Source organism: Jaculus jaculus, chromosome X, assembly GCF_020740685.1.
Source record: "Jaculus jaculus isolate mJacJac1 chromosome X, mJacJac1.mat.Y.cur, whole genome shotgun sequence".
Taxonomy (NCBI): domain Eukaryota; kingdom Metazoa; phylum Chordata; class Mammalia; order Rodentia; family Dipodidae; genus Jaculus; species Jaculus jaculus.
The window spans coordinates 152,951,512-152,971,524 of NC_059125.1; the positions used below are offsets into that span (position 1 = coordinate 152,951,512).

A 20,013-nucleotide genomic window follows, 5' to 3' on the forward strand; every position below is an offset into this window, starting at 1 on the left:
TGGGCAGGAACTGTATTCTCTAGAGCAATTTTGTACAATAAGACAAAAAGCTTAAGTAAGAAATGCATACATGTTTAAATTACTAGTTCTGCTTCTGACAATTTAGCTAAATAATATGTATTCACAGCCTGGAGAGATGGCTCAGTTGTTGAAGGGATAGGTATTATTACGTAAAATTATGTATAATCTGGGAAACATGTACACTATAACCATTTGATGATGGCATTCTTTTTAAGCTATGGTCAATACTTTTTCAGAGAGTATTTTAGAAAATGGAAAAGCTAGCATGTTTTATGACCCCACCCCGTGTGTGTATGTCCTTGTTCTTATATGTGCAGAGGCCAGACAATAGCCTTGTCAACCTCAACGATGCCTGAGATTTTAAGCACATGCCATCCTGCCTAACCCCAAAAGGCAGAGTTTTAAAATATTAAGGAAAAAATAAGACTAAACTTAAAAACCTGTATGTTACTTTTATACACACATATGAATAAAACGTTAGGACCAATAAAATTTTATTTTTGTTGTAGTACTCAAAATAGATCCCGAGACTTCTGCGAAATAAATACGCTACCTCTGAACTATATCCCAAGCCCCATTTTGTATCTTCAAAATTATTGACTGTATTTTGCACTGAATGGCTGGATTTAAATAATATACTTTTTCTTCTATTTCCTAAATTGTCTTCAATTACACTATACTACTACCACATCTCATTATCAGAATTTCCACTCCCCCAATTGAAGTACAAAAGATAACTTGGGAGGCGTCTGCCTTACCACCAGAGAGTAAAGTCAGATCAAACAAACAAACAAAAAAACAAAAAACAAAGAAACGGTACTCTGTTTTATTTACTTCAGAAACAAGCATTTCAGTATTTAAGTATCCACTCTTAACAACAGGAAAACAAGTCTACCAAGAGACTACTATGGAGAACATAGAGTCACAACCCTGGACTTTGATATAATATTGAACCAAAAACATTAAATGCTTCTGCCTTTGTCATGTTTGGATGAGGAAAGCACCCAAATACAAGACATCAGGCCTCCTTCCTTGTCCTCATTTTACATCTGCCACTAACTCTTGATTCTGAATGTTCCTCAACACCAGGAAAAACTGGTCATGGAAGATGTTAATGGAAATTCGGAAGAGAATAGGGTCTTCAGACGTCAACCTACTAAAAAGGAGAGAGACACCATCAGAGAAAAGATATCTGTACAAGTCCCCAGCATTCTGCTCTTGCTTAGAATTAAGCACCCGAGCCTCCAATACATCACCCCCAGAGTGGAGACTCCCTCCCCCAACCCCGACTACAGACTCTTGGAGAACTAACGCAGACAGGGTACTGTTATCCACTGTGAACTCCTGCTGAACCATCATTTGTTGGAGCTGAGCATTTGAGATCAAAGACGTGCGAGCCATGTGTGCTTCCAGAGGGGAACGGAAAGGCACTGTAACAGAGCTGGTGGGGGGTATTATTAAGGCAATAGCTAGTACTTTCTATACCATTTGCCTCAGTACACCTATAAGGTCTGGCTCAAAACCTCGCTCTCCTGCCTATACCAGGTCAGTGCAAGCCATCTCCTCAATGCTCAGTCTTTCCCCACCGCACTCCCTCAGCCCTCTGCCATATAAGTGACTCCCTGCTCTGTCAGAATGGTAAACCAAGTTGTACCTGACTGCCCACAGACACACTCTCAGCCCCTTATTAAATAAATATCCTGTGAACGTCTTTGAAACATGCCCCCAAACCTTTGCCTGCATGTTCTAGCTACCACCCCCGATTCCTGGTCAAGGGGCTCCACAAAAAGGATACAACTCCAGGAGACGATTTCCCCTCGCCATCACAGCAGCTCCGCTGGGCCCGGAGGCGAGTGGTGCCTGAGCGTCCTGGGGCGCAGCAGCTGCTCCTTCACCAGGCCCCCCTTGCTGGACAGGGCCTCCCTCGTCGGGGTCGCCCGCAGCAGCCTCGTTACCGGGATCCTGAGCGCCGCGCGGCTCCCGGACGTCGTCTTCGTCGTCACTGCGGCCTTCGCCCGCTGAAGAACGGCCGGGGCTGCGCTGGTCTTCGGGAGCACGAGGACGATTCTGCCCTCTATGCTCTCCTTCTTCTCCTCCTCCTCCTCCCGCGGCTCCGCCGGTGCCCACTGCGGGCTCCTGCGTGTCCACTCGGGCCTTCCTCACGGAGCCCGCACCCGAATGGCGTCCTGAGGAGGAAATGAGGCCGCGAGTCAGGCCCCGCCCCTTTCCCCAACGTTCGTGGCACGTGGGGTCCCTGAGGTCTGTGGCGCCTGTGGAAACAGGAACTCACGAATATTGGTTCCCACTAAGCTTGCCCACTCCCTGGCCTACGGAGACTATAATGGGCCATACAGCTTGTGCTCCCTCTCACTGTTGTTCCTTATGGCATTTGGGAAAATACACCCCTACAAGGTGGCTTCTCGCCAAGCTGGCACATTGAATGCCACAGATCCCGTGGACAACAGAAAACCTAGTCCTGAGGAAGCTCAGTCTGGTGGTAGTTGTAGGCGGTACAACTCAAGGCTTCAGAGCTCCTGCGCAAATAGGTCCCCTTTGTCCTTCACCCCTCCGCATACAGGCCTTGACATATGGTTCTGCTAGGCTGCCCCACCCCAGTTGTTCCCTCAGACCTTGACCACCCTTGCATACAATGTAGTCCCATTTCCCTCACCAGGTGAAGGCATATGCATTAAGGTGAAAACTTAGTTGGTGCTCCTATGGAGGTTGGTCTTGCAGGGCAGTGTCTTTGACTGGCTTGCACCAGGTGTTTCCTGAGGTACATACGTACTATGAGGTGTCACTCAGTTATAGCAAGTGCCTCCCTGAGGGGAAGCGAGCAGGGCTGAGCCACCACGCAGGCTTCAGACTAAGGTTTCTAAGCTGCTGTAGGCAGGGATGAACGTCAAAGCCACCCTGGTGGCTCAGGAAACCTGAGCAAGCCCAGAGACTGGCTACCTCAGAACTCACAGGAACCTCACACCACTGGCCACTATGGAGATGTCCTACTACAGCCTGTAGCTTATAGTCAGCAGACCTGACTATATTGTGAACAGGACAGTCCACAAATTCAGTCATGTAAGTATGAATGGCCCTGACCACAGCCAGGGGTCCAGAGAAAAGATGTTTCACTGTATTTGATTCAGTCCAATAACAAGCACTAGGGATGTTCAGTAGAAAGTGGGAATGATGGAGAGTATAGAACAGTCTCTGAGGAATACATCTAGGGAAATGCCAGAACAGAACACCTAAACAATGATCCAGTGGCCTGGGTGGGTGCAAACGTGGGTGGTCCAAAATTTGAGACACGGATGTGAGGGCAGTCTGGATGAACTCAGGCCTCAAACTGATAGTCTTGAGCCATGGGCAAAGTAAGGTCACATTACACCATAACCAGATTCTACCATCATTGTCTCTTTGCCTATCTGGTCCCACATGGAAGCAGAGATGGCCTTCACTGAAATATCTGAACCCTTTAGAACCAGGCTCTACAAGGTGCAGCTCAGAGATACCTCAGTGTCTGGCACTGTACTGGCTATGTGAGTTAAAAAAGGTACCTGGGTGGGAGGGTAGTGGTCTGCAGTTGGATTTGACCTCCATCAGAAGGTCCATACAAGAGATGAATATAAACAGTCTAGAAAACTTAGGGTGGAAGAAGACATTGCTAATGCACTTGGCCTGTCACCAATACAGAGATCCAAGGAAAATACTTGTTTTTATCATGCTTCTCTTTTTGTCCTTCAGTTTTAGCTGACTGAGTCCTAAAGAATCCGCCCAACTCAAAATCTCCATCATCTGTCTGGCCTTGTTTTCCAAGTTGATGCAGACCATGCAGTGCTTTGTGACCCATGTATTATTAGACCCCAGTCCGGCAAAGGGTGCTAAGCCTAACCTAGTGTTTCTTAGTTCATCCATGCTTCCCCAGGGACTGAGTACATACAGCAGCTGCCACTTTTTTCATGCATTGGTCCTTGGGGATTGTCCACACTACTGTTGCTCTGTTACTGAAGGAGAGCTGCTTAAATATTGTTACCCCAGAAAATAAATTTAGTCTACTCCTCTGCATCTGAGGATCATTTCAGTCTGTATATCTACAGTTTCATGATTTTGTCATTTTGTGGAAGGGATGTTTCTGTAATTCAGGTATGTATCCAGATGGTATCTATGATGGCAAGTCAAGAAGTACAAGAAAACAATTCTTTCCTTTCCTTTAGCATTAACTTCAGTGGACACGTTGGAGGATTTTTTGAGTTCCATCCTAATATTTTTATATGAAGTACATAACAAGAACAGGAAATGTATGCTTTCTCAGGTCCATCATTATTATAGCTCAAATTCTAAATCATTTTCATCTAGCATATGAGCTTGTCTAAAAATTCTTCACAAACATGTACTGTAGTGGATGCATATACACTTATAATGTAATTGATGCTGTTATTCTTTTCCACCATGAAAAGTAATGATTCCATACAATTCTAAAGAAGTCTTTGCATGACTAATTATTTCATCCAATTGAGTTATCAAAACGAGATACTAAATTAAACCTTACACTTTTATTCATATCTGAGGTTGTTGATATACAGTGTGACATTGCTATCCAGAAAATGTGTTCTCTCTCAGGAATTCTTTTTAAAGAACGCGTTTTAAGAATTTTTAAAGCATTTTATTTATTTGCAACAAGGGAGAAAGAGAGAGAAGGAGAATGGGTGCTACAGGGCCTTTAATCACTGCAAATAAATCCAGATACATGTGGCACTTTGTGCATCTGGCTGTGGAGTTATTGAACCCAGGTCATTAGGGTTTGCAGGCAAGTGCCTAAACCGTTGAGCCATCTCTGCTGCCCCTAGGTTTTGTTTTTTTTTTTTTCTAAGTGAAAACAGTTTTTATTATAGTGCCTTGAGGGGCAACCTTGCATCGGGTTGCTATGGAAGGGGCAACACAGGGCAAGGGATGAAACAGAACAGCGCCTCCATTAAGAACAGACTACTGGGAGATGGGAGACAAGTAAGGTGGCACAGGGTTTCAGATGAAGGTGGGGCCTGGAGGGAAGCTGCGCTAGGTGAGGCTGGGAACTGGTGGATATTCCTATGGTTGGATATTGGGAGTCAGGTGAAGCTTAAACAGTTCCCTTGTGTGGATGAGCATGAATGAAGGATGAGAGAGAGTTTGGGGAGCAGGTCTGAGTCCACAGAGCTTCCTGTCATTCCTGAGCAAGAGCCTGACTACAGCAGTGCAGCCTGCAGTCTGTTCAGTGTGGTGATCGGGGGGTGCAGGGAACAGAGCCACTAGAGTCTCCTCTCCTAACACTCAAGTACGGTGGATCTGGTGGCAGAGCAGGGAGGCATGCGTCCACGTGTTACCAAGGCCTGTCCTGTGCTGCCTGAGCAGTGGCTGCCTGGGGAGGCAGGCTGCATACAGTGTTTTCTTAAGAGTGCTTTGTTTCAGGCCAGCTTCCACTCTACATGCCCTACATCCCTGGGGTGCCCTAGCGGTGTGTAATGCGCAGTGGCCCCCAGCCCCAGGGTTCCACAGGAATGAGGCAGGGCACTTACAAGGCCCAGCCAAGAGCACCAACAAGGAGGGAAGGGGAGGGTCACCAGCACCATCTTCAGGACTAGTGGCTGGGGTGGGGCAGGGCCCAACAAGTCTCACTTTCCAGCGCAGCCACATCCCCATCCTAAGTGATGCTCAGCAAGCCCAAAGGGCCCTGCCCCAGCCCTGTCTACTCTGCTGCCACACCCAGAGCAGTGGTCCCCAGCAGGTTTGGGAACCTGCGTGGATGCAGTGATGCAGGCCTGGGCTGCTCTTCTGTAGGGTCCCTGAGCCCCTAGGTTTTTAAAAATACATTTATTTGACAGAGAGAGAAAGAAGGATCGAGAGAGAGAGAGATTGAGAATTGGCACACCAGTGCCTCTAGCCACTGTCAATGAAAGCCAAATGTATGTGCCACTTTGTGCATCAGCCTTTAAGTGGGTACTGGGGAATCAAACCTGGGTCCTTAGTCTTTGCAGGTAGGTGCCTCAACTACTTAGCCATCCTTCCACCCCCATTCCTTAATTTTTTTACATTATTTACTTGCAAGCAGGGGGGGGGGGAGAGAGAGAGAGAGAGAGAGAGACAGGGAGAGAGAGAGCTAGGGAGAGAGAATATGAATGCAAACAGGGCCTCTTGATACTGCAAACAAACTCTAAGCACATGTACCACTTTATGCATCTGGCTTTTTGTAGGTACTGGGGAATTGAATGGAGGCAATCAGGCTTTGCAAACATATTCCTTTAATTCATGAGCCATCTCTCTAGTCCCATCCTTTCAGAATTCTGATACTGGGAACATCCCTATCACCACTGAGTCTGATTTCCACCTAAAGAACAAAACTTAATCTGCATGGAGACATCAACCAACCAGAAGAAATTGGATAGGTGTTTTGAGAATTATGACTGAAGTGGTTTCATATCGGTGGAGAAAAGTTTTGGGACAGTTTTGTTAGGTGTTTAGGAGATAGTGATAGCTTGCTTTATTCTTTCGTGGTTTTGGCCAACTCTCCTTTAGCTCTTACACTTCAAATATTTCTTCATGGATCTTACTGGCTACTTTTGTATGTGTGTGTGTGTACATGTGCAGATGGACGTGTCCATGGTAAACTTGTGTGGAGGCCAAAGGAAGATATCAAGTATCCTCCACCACTCTTCCACTTTATTTCCTTAACACAGGGTGTCTCACTGAATAAGTCAGTTTTTCAGAAAAACCCAGTGAGTAACCTGCTTCCAGCCTCTTCATTGCCAAGGTTGAAGGCACATGCATGACCACACCTGAATTTTACACATTTTATTTAACTTCATTTTGACAATTCCATACATATGTAGTATATTTTCTTATATGTACACCCATTACCACCTGTTATCTCCTGCCATTAAACCCCTTCTTCCCTGCTATTTCCCTTCTTACTTCTATGACTTTTTAAATTTTACATTTAAAATATCCTTATTCATTTATTTGAGAGACAGAGAGATAGACAGAGTGCATGATTATGGGCATTCCCAGGTTTCCTACTGTTGCAAATTTAATTCCACATGCATGTACCACTTTGTGCATCTGGTTTTACATGTGTACTGGGGAATCATACTTCAGCCATCAGGCTTGCAAGCAAGTGCCTTTAACAGCTGAACCATCTGTCAAGACCCTAATTTTATTTTTTAAACTTCATTTTCTACTTGGCAATTTGTATACATTTATAGGATATGTTTTGAGCATATTCCCTCCTCATTACATTCTCTTTTCCCTTCTCTCAGTCTCCAGTCCATTGAAACCCTCTTCTCCCCAGCTCATCCCTAGACTTTCATGTTTTCTCTGTGTGTGTCCCATTATGTTCATTATGTTACGTGCATGTGCATGGATGGAGAATTATTGACCAGTGCAACTTAACTAATGGTTACAAGTACTGAAGAAAATGTCCATACCATCCATTTAATGCCAATAACTCTTCAGGGAGAGATGGCCTCTGTACGCCATCCACCACCATCAGTGACAGAATATGGATGGGCCCAGCAATGCGCAGATAACCGTAATTGCTGTGAGATTATGAATTCAATGGCCATGTGATATCCAGGAAACTGAATTACAGCCAGAGAAAGCCCTTCCCAACCTCTGCCTCTTGCATTCTTACCACCCCTTCTTTTGCAATATTCCACAAGCCTTGAGGGGGGTGATATAGATGTTTTATTTAGCACATAATGCTCAAAGGTCACTTATTCTCAGCACTTTGTAAACTTATTTTTTTTTTTTACTTTTCATTTATGACAGAGAGGAGAGAGAGAGAGAATTGGCATGCCAGGGCCTTAGCCACTGTAAACAAGTGATATCACAATGTCAGAAAATGGTTCCATTTCTTATACCTTCCTTGGCTACATTAAGTTATAATTTATGGACAGTTGGGACATTTCACATACATTGGTGTTTGAGTTTTAACTCTACTTCAGTGATGAGCTCTTAGGAGCCTATGGATTTCTGCTTTGATACGTGTTGAGTATCCTCACCATCTCTCTCTTTCACCCTGGTGTTGCTTGTCAGACTCAGGATGGAAGCAGCACTCTTGCTCGTTTCCCCACTTCCTCTGTGGTTTCGTCTAGGCCTTGACTGAGATGTGAGAAGTGGTTTATCTCCTCAGATCTCACTTCGTAAAAAAAAAAAACAAACAGATTCTCCAGGTGAAAGTGAAGTCAACATTGGTTAAATGGGATAAGTGTTATTGATTTAGGGTGAATTTGATGGATATAGCCCCTCTTTCAGCCATAGACTAGTGGGAGCTTCTCATTGGAGAGCATAATCTTTGTCTCCATAGGATACTGACCTGGTTCCCCATTCCACATATGGTTTTCTTTCCACTGAGTGGATCTCTTAGCCAATCAGAAAGCCACTGGTTACGAACTCTTTGTGCCACCATTGCACTGGTGTGTACAACATGTCAGGCTGATTGCTTCTGAGTCGCTTAGACCCCTGGCTGCTCATGGCCTTGTTGGCCACTTTCCTCCAGTAGCTCATGTAGTGCTTTCTGGCACAAGACAGGCTGTCTGGGCACTGGATCTCTTCTGGATTCCAGCTGCGTCTCTCTGTGTTCTACACCAGCAGCATATGGTGACTTCAGTAATAGGGTTTTACATTTACCTCAGGCAGGTAATCAAGTGCTTTGACAGAAGCCTGTCTTGTTTTGGGGACCTCGTAGGTCTCTCTGATTCACGGCTCAATGTGGGTAGCAACTGATTTCTGGTACCGGGAATTGCAGAGTAGAGCTAAAAAAAAATTTAAGGTTAGATTTCATACTATCTCCTGCTGGGCCCTTCTCTTCAAGTATTCCCCCCATACTCCTGTTGAGGGTTAAGTCTTTTAATCTATCTTCAAGGATCAATAAAGTTTTCTATAGTACCAGTTCATTTTAAGTTTAGTTTTGTGTTTATTTCCCCCAACTTACCCTGCAAACCCTTCCATACCTATTGTCTGGGCCTTGAGTTGCCTAACAGGCATGCCAGCAACTCAGTCTGATCCAGGTTAGGAAGCACAGATGAATGAGAACATATGGTGTTTGCCTGTGATTGTGTGTGTTCTCTGAGTATGATCTGTGCAAAGTCTGCCAATTTTCCTACAAATTTCATTGTATCATTCTATCTTACTGCTGAGTAGAATTCCATTATGTAAATGTACCAAAATTTCCTTATCCTTCATGCAATGATGGGCACCTGGGTTGATTCCACTTCTTAGCTATTACAAATTGAGCAGCTATAAACATAGTTGAGCAAATATCTCCGTAGAGAAGCATGTAGCAATTAGGGTCAATGCCCAGTAAGAGAATGAATGGCTCTGTTGGTACTTCTATGTTCATTGTTGTTCATTGTTTTTGTTGTTGTTGTTTGTTTCTTATTTTGTTTTCAGGTAAGGTCTCACTCTAGTCCAGGATGACCTGGAATTCACTATGTAGTCTCAGGGTTACCTTGAGCTCACAGTAACTCTCCTACCTCTGCCTTCCAAGTTGCAGCAGATGGCTTCATGTTCACTGAGATGAACTTTCAAACCAGGCACAGTTAGGGAGGAAGGGCTATTTATGGTTTGTTTGTTTTTGGAGATAGGGTTTCACTTTAGTCCATGCTGACTTGGAATTCACTATGCAGTCTCATGGTGACGTCAATCTCATGGTGATCCTCCTACCTCTGTCTCCCAAGTGCTGGGATTCAAGGCATGCACCACCATGCCCAGTCAAAGAAGGAAGGGATATTTACTAAAGTTTACAGATCCAGGGAAAGTTCCATAGTGGTAGAAGTTGGCCCCATCTTACATGACCAGGCAGAGAGAGAAAAAGCCAAAAGCCACAGCGCACACTTCAGGAACTCCAGCTGGAACTAGACACTTTGCCTATCTTTAGACTGGAATTTCAAACCCATCACTACACCTTAAGATCTGCTCAGTGACATCTTCTCCAGCCAGGTAGCTGCAGATCCAAACTACGCACTAATAAAACACTAAGTATATTGGGGCCATCTATTCAAACTACCCCACCTGTGCTGGGATTAAAAGTGTGTCCTGTCGCGACCACCTCGACCAGCAAGAATGACACGACCCAAGAGCTCTTCTTTAAGCAGTTTATTCAGGAACCTTGAACAATCTTCTGACCCCGGGGAGAGCCGACCCACAAGCTAAGTAGTCCTGGGCTAGCCAACCCTAGTGAGCCACGTGGCCCATGCAGATAGGTCCACAATTAAGGAAGCAGAATTAGTTAAGCACCCTCAGCCAAATAAGGACTTGTTTATCCCAGAGAGTGCTAGCTATCGGGCTAGAGGAAGGCGGAAGCCGACGCCATCTTTAGGGCGCAGCACATCGCAGCTCTCCACAGTGTACCACCATGCCCAGTTCTCAATGTATCTTCTTCAGGAACCTCCATATTGATTTCCATAGTGGTTGTACAAGTTTTCATTCTCACCAACAGTGAATGAGGGTTGCTCTTTCCCCACATCCTCAACAATTATTTGTTGTCATTTGATTTTTTAATGATTGCCATCCTTACTGGAGGGTGGAATCTCATAGCTGTTATAATTTGCATTTTCCTGATGGATAGGGATATGGAACATTTTCATAAGTGTGTATTAGCCATTTGGATTTCTTAATCTGAGAACTCACTATTCAGTTCTTTGCCCCGCTTTTTCAGTGGGTTGATTTTTTTATTATTTAGTTTTTTGAGTTCTTAGTAGATTCTATATATTAGGCCTCAGTCAGTGGTACATCTGGTGAAAATTTTCACGCATTCAATGGGAGAATAGTAGCCCAGTTTAATTTTCAACATAAGCAAAAATGTTTCAGTCACTAGAAGGCCAGACTAAGAGTTAGGTAAAGTGGTGACTGATACAGGTTCAATTCCCTAAAAATGATGCAGAGCCTGGGGTGAGAAAACATACAAGGAAAGCCCAACCCTCCTTTTCCTGAGGCTTGATGATAAATGGAGGCACAAAGTCTCCCAAGAGCAATATTACCATGAAAATCTGCCTGAACAGGGACAAGGAAGACCTCTGGAGTAGGCTGGAGTTTTAAGAAGTTAATCGACTAAAAGTGAGAGGAAAGGAAAAGTCATACTTTGGTAGCGAAATCCTTGCCTCTGCATTCCTGCTCCCAGCCGGTAATGCAGCCTGTTACAGTGGTGGTTTGAATGTGAATGTACATTCCCAATGGTCTCTGGTAGTTTTGATTAAGCTTGCTCTCCTGAGCTTCAAAGCTTCGGCTGCCAGTCTCCCTGGCATTCTTTGTTGCCTGCTATGCCACCTGTTCTCCTACCTAGGACCTGCGTGGCTGCCTGGATCTTCACACTCGCACCCACCTCCTGCTCCATGGTCCTTCTCTGGCTCTACTGAAGGAATAAGGTACCCTTTTCCCCACAAAGCACCTTGCAAGGCCCAAAGCACCTGTGGAAACAGAACCTGTCAGAGGTTGCTTCCTTCTAAGCCGAATGGCTCTGAGAGACCTCTGATGACCCAGAAACCTCTGTTCCCATGCAAGGATGTTCCCTAACTCACTACGTCAAATAAACCCCACTTGCTTCCTTCCAAGCAAGAACACCCTGGCTGAGCATTTCTAATAACTTGAGCCATAGGAAGCCTGAGGTTTGAGGAAATATATCCCAGTACCACTAATGGGTGGTACAAGGAGATCTTCAGAGTGCCTGTGCAATCAGGCCAAACCTCTGCTGGGACACCCCTCCACAAGATATCAAGGCCCTGATAGATGACTCCACTAGGCTACCCCAACCTAACCAAGAAAACCCGCACAAACAAAGCACATATTATCATCCCTTACCAGGCAGGCATCCCCTAATGATACATTATCATTGCGTAAGGAGCCAGGACTATCACAGCCTGAATGCTGACACAAGCTGGACCCCTATGCTTTAACGCCTGTGTGAGGGAGTCAGGTAGCTTTGTTAGGCAGTTAGTGTGACTGGGTCCCTGAAAATATCGTTACAGTCTCCACTTTGCTAGATCAAAGTAAGATGTGACTTATTATCTTTTCCTTAGATCTGTTTTTCCAGAACCCGGGCCCCTCCTGGGAGGGAGGACTTCTTGCCTAGGATTTAATCTTAACATTGTGGTTGGTCAAGTTCAGTCCCCAGAACTTGGTGTCATGGCTAGCCTCTTCAAGACAGCCTCTATCCAAAACCAATCAGCTTTCTGTCACCTGAGCCAGAAGGTGAAACCGACCCTAATAAGTTTATGAATAGATGTGTGCAAGGGGACAAGCCTCTCTCTGAGTGTCTGGCCACTTGTGAATCTCCAGTTCCTGGTGAGTTTCCCCTTGTCTCAGCACAGCTGTGCTGTGATGAGGGGAACACCCTGATTCCAACGTACCCTCCTTGCCCTCTGCATGGCAGGAGCTCTTTGAGGTTTCTTTCCTTTCCTCTATCCCTTTTAACATTTCTTTTTCTTTTCTTTCTTTCTTTCTTTCTTTCTTTCTTTCTTTCTTTCTTTCTTTCTTTCTTTTTCTCTTTCTCTCGCTCTCGCTTGCTTTTATTTTTCTTCTTTCGGTTTTTCAAGGTAGGGCTAGCTCTACCCCAGGCTAACCTGGAATTCACTATGTAGTCTCAAGGTGGCCTTGAACTCACAGTGATTCTCCTACCTCTGCCACCAGAGAGCTGGGATTAAAGGCATGTGCCACCACACCCGGTTGATTTTTTACATTTCTTCCAAGACTACCACATGGGTATATTCATCTTCCTTCCCTTGGTCCTGTACTTCCCTCAATAAATGAAATAATTTAATAATTATCCTTATCAGTATTATTCATTTATTAGAGAGAGAGAGACAGAGAGAATGAGAAAGGGAGAGAGGAAGAGATAGAGAGAGAGAGGGAGGGAGGGAGGGAGAGAATGGTTACACTAGGGCTTCCAGCCATTGCAAAGGATCTCCAGACACATGCACCACCTTGTACATCTGACGTACGTTGGTCCTGAGGAATCATACCTGGGTCCTTTGGCTTTGCAAGTAAGCACCTTAACCTACTAAGCCATCTCTCTAGTCCTTTCTTAGTCTTATTTTATTCAATTCTTTGGTTAAATGTTGACATGAGGACTGGAGAGATGGCTTAGCAGTTAAGGCACATGCCTGTGAAGCCTAAGGACCCAGGTATGATTCGGTTCTCCTTTTCCCATGTAAGCACATGGTGGCACATGCATCTGGAGTTCATTTGCAATGGCTAGAGGCCTTGGTACCCCTGTTCCCTCTCACCCTGTCTCTCCCTCTCTGTCTCTAAGAAATTAATAAGTAAAAATGTATCTTTTTTTAAAATTAGATATGAACCTAGGGTTTGGGACTCAAGGACTTTCCTGAACCCCTAACACCTTGTTTTACCTGGGTGTTATGATGACAGAACAACATATGTGTGTCCTGATAAGGCTGGACAAGCCCCTACAAACCTTACTTCCTCAAAGAACAGAAGCACACTAGATAGTCAGCAGAATGGTCACAGAGGAGCTTGTCTCTATAGGCAGTAGGCTGGGTATTTCAGGTTAAGGAGGCTCATTTGGCATGAGCCCAGACTGGCAGAACCTTGTGCAAGAGCAGTGACTTCTAGTGGGGATTTCAGATGTAGTCCTTTTCTTTGGCAGCAAAGCATGATGATGAGAGGGTGTGTGTGTGTGTGTGTGTTGTGTGTATGTGTGTCCACCCACTGGAATCCTATGTGCTTATGATTTTCCCTTTCTTAGTGGTCCTGAGACACATGGCAGGGCAAGGGTGAGGAGGGAATGGCTTCTAACACCTGTGTTTCCTTTTATATTCTGGCACGTATTTGGTGAAGGAGTGTGAGTTCCTATGAAGGTAAGGAGGATGGCTGGGCATTCCAAAAGTTTGCACAGCAAGATGCATGTGTTTCTACATTCAGAAATGAAAGTCAATTCCCACTCTGGTTGGCCAGGCAGCCCCAGAGCACAGTGCCTCACAGATAACGCAAGGGAAGTGGGGGCCACAGAAAAATGGGCAGACTCTTTTTTTTTTTTTTGACCCGGACCAAGTGTGAATGTTTTCTGCCAGGGCCTAATGGGTGTGGCATCTTGGGGTCCTAAGAAAAGGCAAGAACTCTGGTGCCCAATAGGTTTCTGGTCAGGAACCAGAGAGGTCTTGCAAACAGAGTACCACCAACAAATAATTTCAAACGTATATAATTTATAAATTTAAATGAAAACGTAGAAACTAAAAGAAGTGAATTAAAAAACAGTGATAGGGCTGGAGGGATGGCTTAGTGGTTAAGGTGTTTGTCTGCAAACCCAAAGGACTCAGGTTCTATTCCCTAGAACCCAGGCTTAGCCAGATGCACAAGGTGGTGCATATGTCTGGAGTTTATTTGTAGTGATTGGAGGCCCTGGCAGGCTGATTCTCTCTTCCAAACACCTAAATAAATAAATACAAACTTAAAAACTAGTTTTAAAAATTTGCAAAGACAATGATATTTAATAATCATAAAAGTATCAATCCACCAAGAAGATATAACAGTTATATATATGCAAGATGAATCAACAAAGCACATGAAACCAGCACTGATGAAATTGAACGAAGTGCTAGCCTGTTCTGCAAGCATCAATACCAACTTTCTTTTTTTAATTTTTAAAAGGTTTTTTATTTATATTTATTAATATGAGACAGAGAGAGGTAAAGAGCACCAGGGCCTCTAGTCATTGCAAATGAACTCCAGATGCATGCACCACCATGTGTATCTCGATCATGTGTATTCTGGGGAGTCGAACTTGGTCCTTAGGCTTCACAGGCAAGCGCCTTCACCGCTAATCCATCTCTCCAGCTCCATACCAACCTTCAATCATCGATACAGCAGCCAGATGAGGAGCAATAATGAAATACATGTTGATCACGAGCAACTAATTAGACCTAAACCACATGCATAAAATACACCACCCAATAATGGTAAAATACTGAAAGGAAAGAAAGAAGGGAGGGAAGAAAGGAGAAGGAAGAAAGAAGAGAAGGAAGAAGGAGAGAGAATGAAAATGAATATACTACTTCATTTCCCCTGTGCTTCACAATGCTCACACCCACTGGAAGTCTTACACAAAGATTGCCTTGTGATACCAGAATCCCGTAGTCACTTTCCCAGGGAACCTTGTCTCCACACTTTGCAGGCTGAAAGTAAAGGCTGAGCTTTGAGAGGGTAAGCAGGTGCTCCAGTATCCTTCCTGTTTATTTTTCTGGATGTGAACCTATCAGGTCTTATTAATACATTACCACCTGCTAGACACTGAAGCCTGGGGGAACTCAACCTACAATCTGCCTCTGAATTGATTCCTGCAGTATCCTGAGCCTCCCCTATACAGACCTTGAGGCTTCTGCTATGCTACCTCCTGCATAAAATCTGTTCAATGCTGACACCCCCCCCCACATCTCTGCCATCCCTGATGCACCTTCATTCCATCTTAGCATTTTGTGTCAATATACCTCTGCCCACAATTACACTCTGAGAGACCTATCCACCCTGGCCAACCTGTTAGAAATGTTACCTACCCATATCAACTGTTTTCCTCTCAAGTTTTGTCATAGCCCTAGAGGCCAGAGCCAAGCTAATTGAATCTGTCTTTCACAGCTTTCTGTGTGTGTCACACACAACCTGGAATGGGTGGCCTGGACCACAGCAGCAAAATGTGCTGTGGATGACTTTGTCTGTAGTCTGCCTCTTTATCCTGGGTGAGGAGATCTTTCCACTACTTTCGCTATGCATGAATGCAATAGGTGGAATCCCTCTTTTTAAATTTTTAATTTATTTATTAGATAGAGGGAGACAGAGAGAGAAAGAGGGAGAGGGAATAGACATGCCAGGGCCTCTAGCCACAGCAATTGAACTCCTTATGCATACACCACCTTGTGCATCTGGTTGACATGGGATCTGGGGAATTGAACCTGGGTCCTTGGGCTTTTCAGGCAAGTGCCTAAACTGCTGGGTCATCTCTGCAGTCCCAGAACCCCTCTTTTGAATGTGCGATGTGGCATGTGTGTGTGTATGTGTGTGTTATGGGTCAAGTGCATATATGTGTTCTTATGCACATGGAGACCCACATATGTGTGTATGTGGAGGCCAGAGTTCTATGTCAAGTGTCTTCATGAATGAATATCCACCTTAATATTGATGCGGGGTCTCTCCAACCCAGACATCACCAGTTCAGTTAGTTTAGTTATATAGCTTGTTCCTATGATCTGCCTATTTCTGTCTCCTGAGCTATGAGATTCCACTTGCAAGCCAGCATAATTTGTGTTTACATGGATGCTGGGGATCTGATCTCAGTCCTTCACATTTGTGCAAAATGATTTACCAGCTAAGCCATCACTGGAGCCCTATGTAAATAATCTTTAGAGGAACAGGGGCTATGTGGGAAAAGCCCACTCCATTATGGCTCTGGCCCTATTCCTCCTTTCTCAGATTGCTAAGAACTGACTGATTTTTCTCCCAGTGTAACCATCGATACCCAGAAAGATAGAAGATAATGGTAGCACGACTTGAAAAATTACCTATGCCATGTTATAGAAACTAAGTCAAAGGGAGATGATGCAATTTTTACTTGAGAGAGATTAGTAGTCATAAATAAAGTATAATAAAAATGAACCAGGATGATGCAAAGGAGGCACTGGATGGACAGTGTTATATAGGAGATGATTAAATGAAGAATGCAAGAGAGAGAGAAAGAAAGAGAGAGAAGGGAAAGGTAGGAGGGAAGGGGCTCTTCCCTCCTGTGGCCAATATACATGCTAGATTAGTGGACATTCTTCCTCTCCTGCTATTCACCAAGCCCACTCTCATGGGATCAGGAACAAGGTCTCTCTTCCTGCAGCCCACAATCTAACTACTCTACATTGCGACAAAAGTACAACATGCAATGTATGGAATACTAGGGATTTGATCCACTTGAAAGAATTCCTAAAGCAGACCAAAGAGATGCAAGGCTAAAACGGAGTGCTTATCAGGCAGAGATGGTCACAAACCAGGTGAACACCACAACATTCCCTGAATCCTGGCAGGAAAACGATTATTTTTCTTGAATTGTCCAGCAGACACTCACAGGTAAGGAGAAGGGTTTAAGGGTCTGTGCCACCACAAGCTACAGGATGGAAAGAGGAAATCTGGAGACAGAGAGAGAGAGAGAGAGAGAAAGAGAGAGAGAGGGGGGGGGGGAGGGAGGGAGGGAGGGAGGGAGTGGGGAGGGAGAGAGAGAGAGGGAGGGAGGGAGGGAGAGTGAGAGGATGCTACTTACAGAACAGGACCCTGTTCCAGTGTCCAGAAGACTTCTAGTGAGTACAAGCATGCGAGGAAACTGCTAAATAGAAGAAAAACACCACCCCACACATATCCCCAGAGAATGATAGATAACTCTGCTCAGCCCCAAAGTAACACACACACCAGTGGCTTCCCATACTCATGGGAACACAAAGCCCCATCATTCAGGAGGCAGCAGACAGGATATTCAGAAAGACCTGACATCCATCAACAAGTACGAGGGATGGATACAAGGATTATGAATATCCAACCCAGAATAACGAACAAAATTAATCAATAAAATGATTTCAGATAGAAAAGGAAATAATAATGTTGTCTATATAGAAAAAAATCTGAGGGCTAGAGGGATGGATTAGCTGTAAAGGCATTTCCTGCAAAGCCAAAGGATCCAGGTTTGATTCCCCAAGATCCAAGTTTGCCAGATGCAAAAGTGGGCATGTTTGGAGTTTGTTTGCAGGGACTGGGGACTTGAGGCCCAGGCACGCCCATTCACTCTCACTCTCTCTCTCTCTTTCTAGCGTGCGCGCGCGTTCGCCCCTCTTTCTCTGTCAAATAAATACATAAATAAATAAACAAGCTGACGTTTAAAAAAAATCTGATGGAAATCTGTAAGAGTCAATGATGGAATTTAGCAAGATCCAATGAAGCAGCTAGGAAGCTAGCCACCCACTTCGTAATCACAAACGACTGTTCCCATATTCTGCTACAGTAACCTCGAAAAGCTACAAAGTTCCCACCCTGGTGTTTTTGTGCTGTTGAGCTTCCAGAATAAAGCAATTTTTTAATTTTGACAGAAAGATAATCCAGTGCTTGCAATGACATTGTGAAACAAGAATTTGGGCAGGAACTGTATTCTCTAGAGCAATTTTGTACAATAAGACAAAAAGCTTAAGTAAGAAATGCATACATGTTTAACTTACTAGTTCTGCTTCTGACAATTTAGCTAAATAATATGTATTCGCAGCCTGGAGAGATGGCTCAGTTGTTGAAGGGATAGGTATTATTACGTAAAATTATGTATAATCTGGGAAACTTGTACACTATAACCATTCGATGATGGCATTCTTTTTAAGCTATGGTCAATACTTTTTCAGAGAGTATTTTAGAAAATGGAAAAGCTAGCATGTTTTATGACCCTACCCCGTGTGTGTATGTCCTTGTTCTTATATGTGCAGAGGCCAGACAATAGCCTTGTCAACATCAAGGATGCCTGAGATTTTATGCACATGCCATCCTGTCTAATCCCAAAAGGTAGTGTTTTAAAATATTAAGGAAAAAATAAGACTAAACTTAAAAACCTGTATGTTACTTTTATACACACATATGAATAAAACGTTAGGACCAATAAAATTTTATTTTTGTTGTAGTACTTAAAATAGATCCCGAGACTTCTGCTAAATAAATACTCTACCTCTGAACTATATCCCAAGCCCCATTTTGTAACTTCAAAATTATTGACTGTATTTTGTACTGAATGGCTGGATTTAAATAATATACTTTTTCTTCTATTTCCTAAATTGTCTTCAATTACAGTATACTACTACCACATCTCATTATCAGAATTTCCACTCCCCCAATTGAAGTACAAAAGATAACTTGGGAGGCGTCTGCCTTACCACCAGAGAGTAAAGTCAGATCAAACAAACAAACAAAAAAACAAAAAACAAAGAAACGGTACTCTGTTTTATTTACTTCAGAAACAAGCATTTCAGTATTTAAGTATCCACTCTTAACAACAGGAAAACAAGTCTACCAAGAGACTACTATGGAGAACATAGAGTCACAACCCTGGATTTTGATATAATATTGAACCAAAAACATTAAATGCTTCTGCCTTTGTCATGTTTGGATGAGGAAAGCACCCAAATACAAGACATCAGGCCTCCTTCCTTGTCCTCATTTTACATCTGCCACTAACTCTTGATTCTGAATGTTCCTCAACACCAGGAAAAACTGGTCATGGAAGATGTTAATGGAAATTCGGAAGAGATTAGGGTCTTCAGACGTCAACCTACTAAAAAGGAGAGAGACACCATCAGAGAAAAGATATCTGTACAAGTCCCCAGCATTTTGCTCTTGCTTACAACTAAGCACCCGAGCCTCCAATACATCACCCCCAGAGTGGAGACTCCCTCCCCCAACCCCGACTACAGACTCTTGGAGAACTAACGCAGACAGGGTACTGTTATCCACTGTGAACTCCTGCTGAACCATCATTTGTTGGAGCTGAGCATTTGAGATCAAAGACGTGCGAGCCATGTGTGCTTCCAGAGGAGAACGGAAAGGCACTGTAACAGAGCTGGTGGGGGGTATTATTAAGGCAATATCTAGTACTTTCTATACCATTTGCCTCAGTACACCTATAAGGTCTGGCTCAAAACCTCGCTCTCCTGCCTATACCAGGTCAGTGCAAGCCATCTCCTCAATGCTCAGTCTTTCCCCACCGCACTCCCTCAGCCCTCTGCCATATAAGTGACTCCCTGCCCTGTCAGAATGGTAAACCAAGTTGTACCTGACTGCCCACAGACACACTCTCAGCCCCTTATTAAATAAATATGCTGTGAACGTCTTTGAAACATGCCCCCAAACCCTTGCCTGCATGTTCTAGCTACCACCCCCGATTCCTGGTCAAGGGGCTCCACAAAAAGGATACAACTCCAGGAGTCGATTTCCCATCGCCATCACAGCAGCTACGCT

At 44.2% G+C, this 20,013-nt stretch overlaps 1 protein-coding gene and 1 long non-coding RNA gene across 2 annotated transcripts; both read right to left on the reverse strand.

Annotated features, from left to right (window-relative positions):
- Positions 1-1,059: 1,059 nt before the first annotated feature.
- Positions 1,060-11,383, reverse strand: LOC123456591 (cancer/testis antigen 1-like). Its single transcript, XM_045139978.1, has 4 exons — positions 11,329-11,383; positions 1,817-2,291; positions 1,334-1,462; positions 1,060-1,177 (listed from the first exon to the last, which is right to left on the reverse strand). Exons 1-4 carry the CDS (start codon positions 11,381-11,383, stop codon positions 1,060-1,062), a joined length of 777 nt encoding a protein of 258 aa, XP_044995913.1.
- Positions 11,384-19,171: 7,788 nt separating this feature from the next.
- On the reverse strand, positions 19,172-20,004 carry LOC123456614. Its single transcript, XR_006634593.1, has 3 exons — positions 19,970-20,004; positions 19,487-19,615; positions 19,172-19,330 (listed from the first exon to the last, which is right to left on the reverse strand). It is a non-coding gene; the product is annotated as an uncharacterized LOC123456614 (long non-coding RNA).
- Between the last annotated feature and the right edge of the window lie 9 nt (positions 20,005-20,013).

Coding starts and splice junctions, on each gene's coding strand:
- LOC123456591 (XM_045139978.1), bottom strand. CDS start 11,383: ATGGAGCAGGAGGTGGGTGCGAGTGTGAAGATCCAGGCAGCCACGCAG. Junction 2,292..11,328: donor GGCAGCCACGCAGGTCCTAG/GTAGGAGAACAG, acceptor CTGTTTCCACAG/GCGCCACAGACCTCAGGGAC. Junction 1,463..1,816: donor GGAAATCGTCTCCTGGAGTT/GTATCCTTTTTG, acceptor ACCCCCCACCAG/CTCTGTTACAGTGCCTTTCC.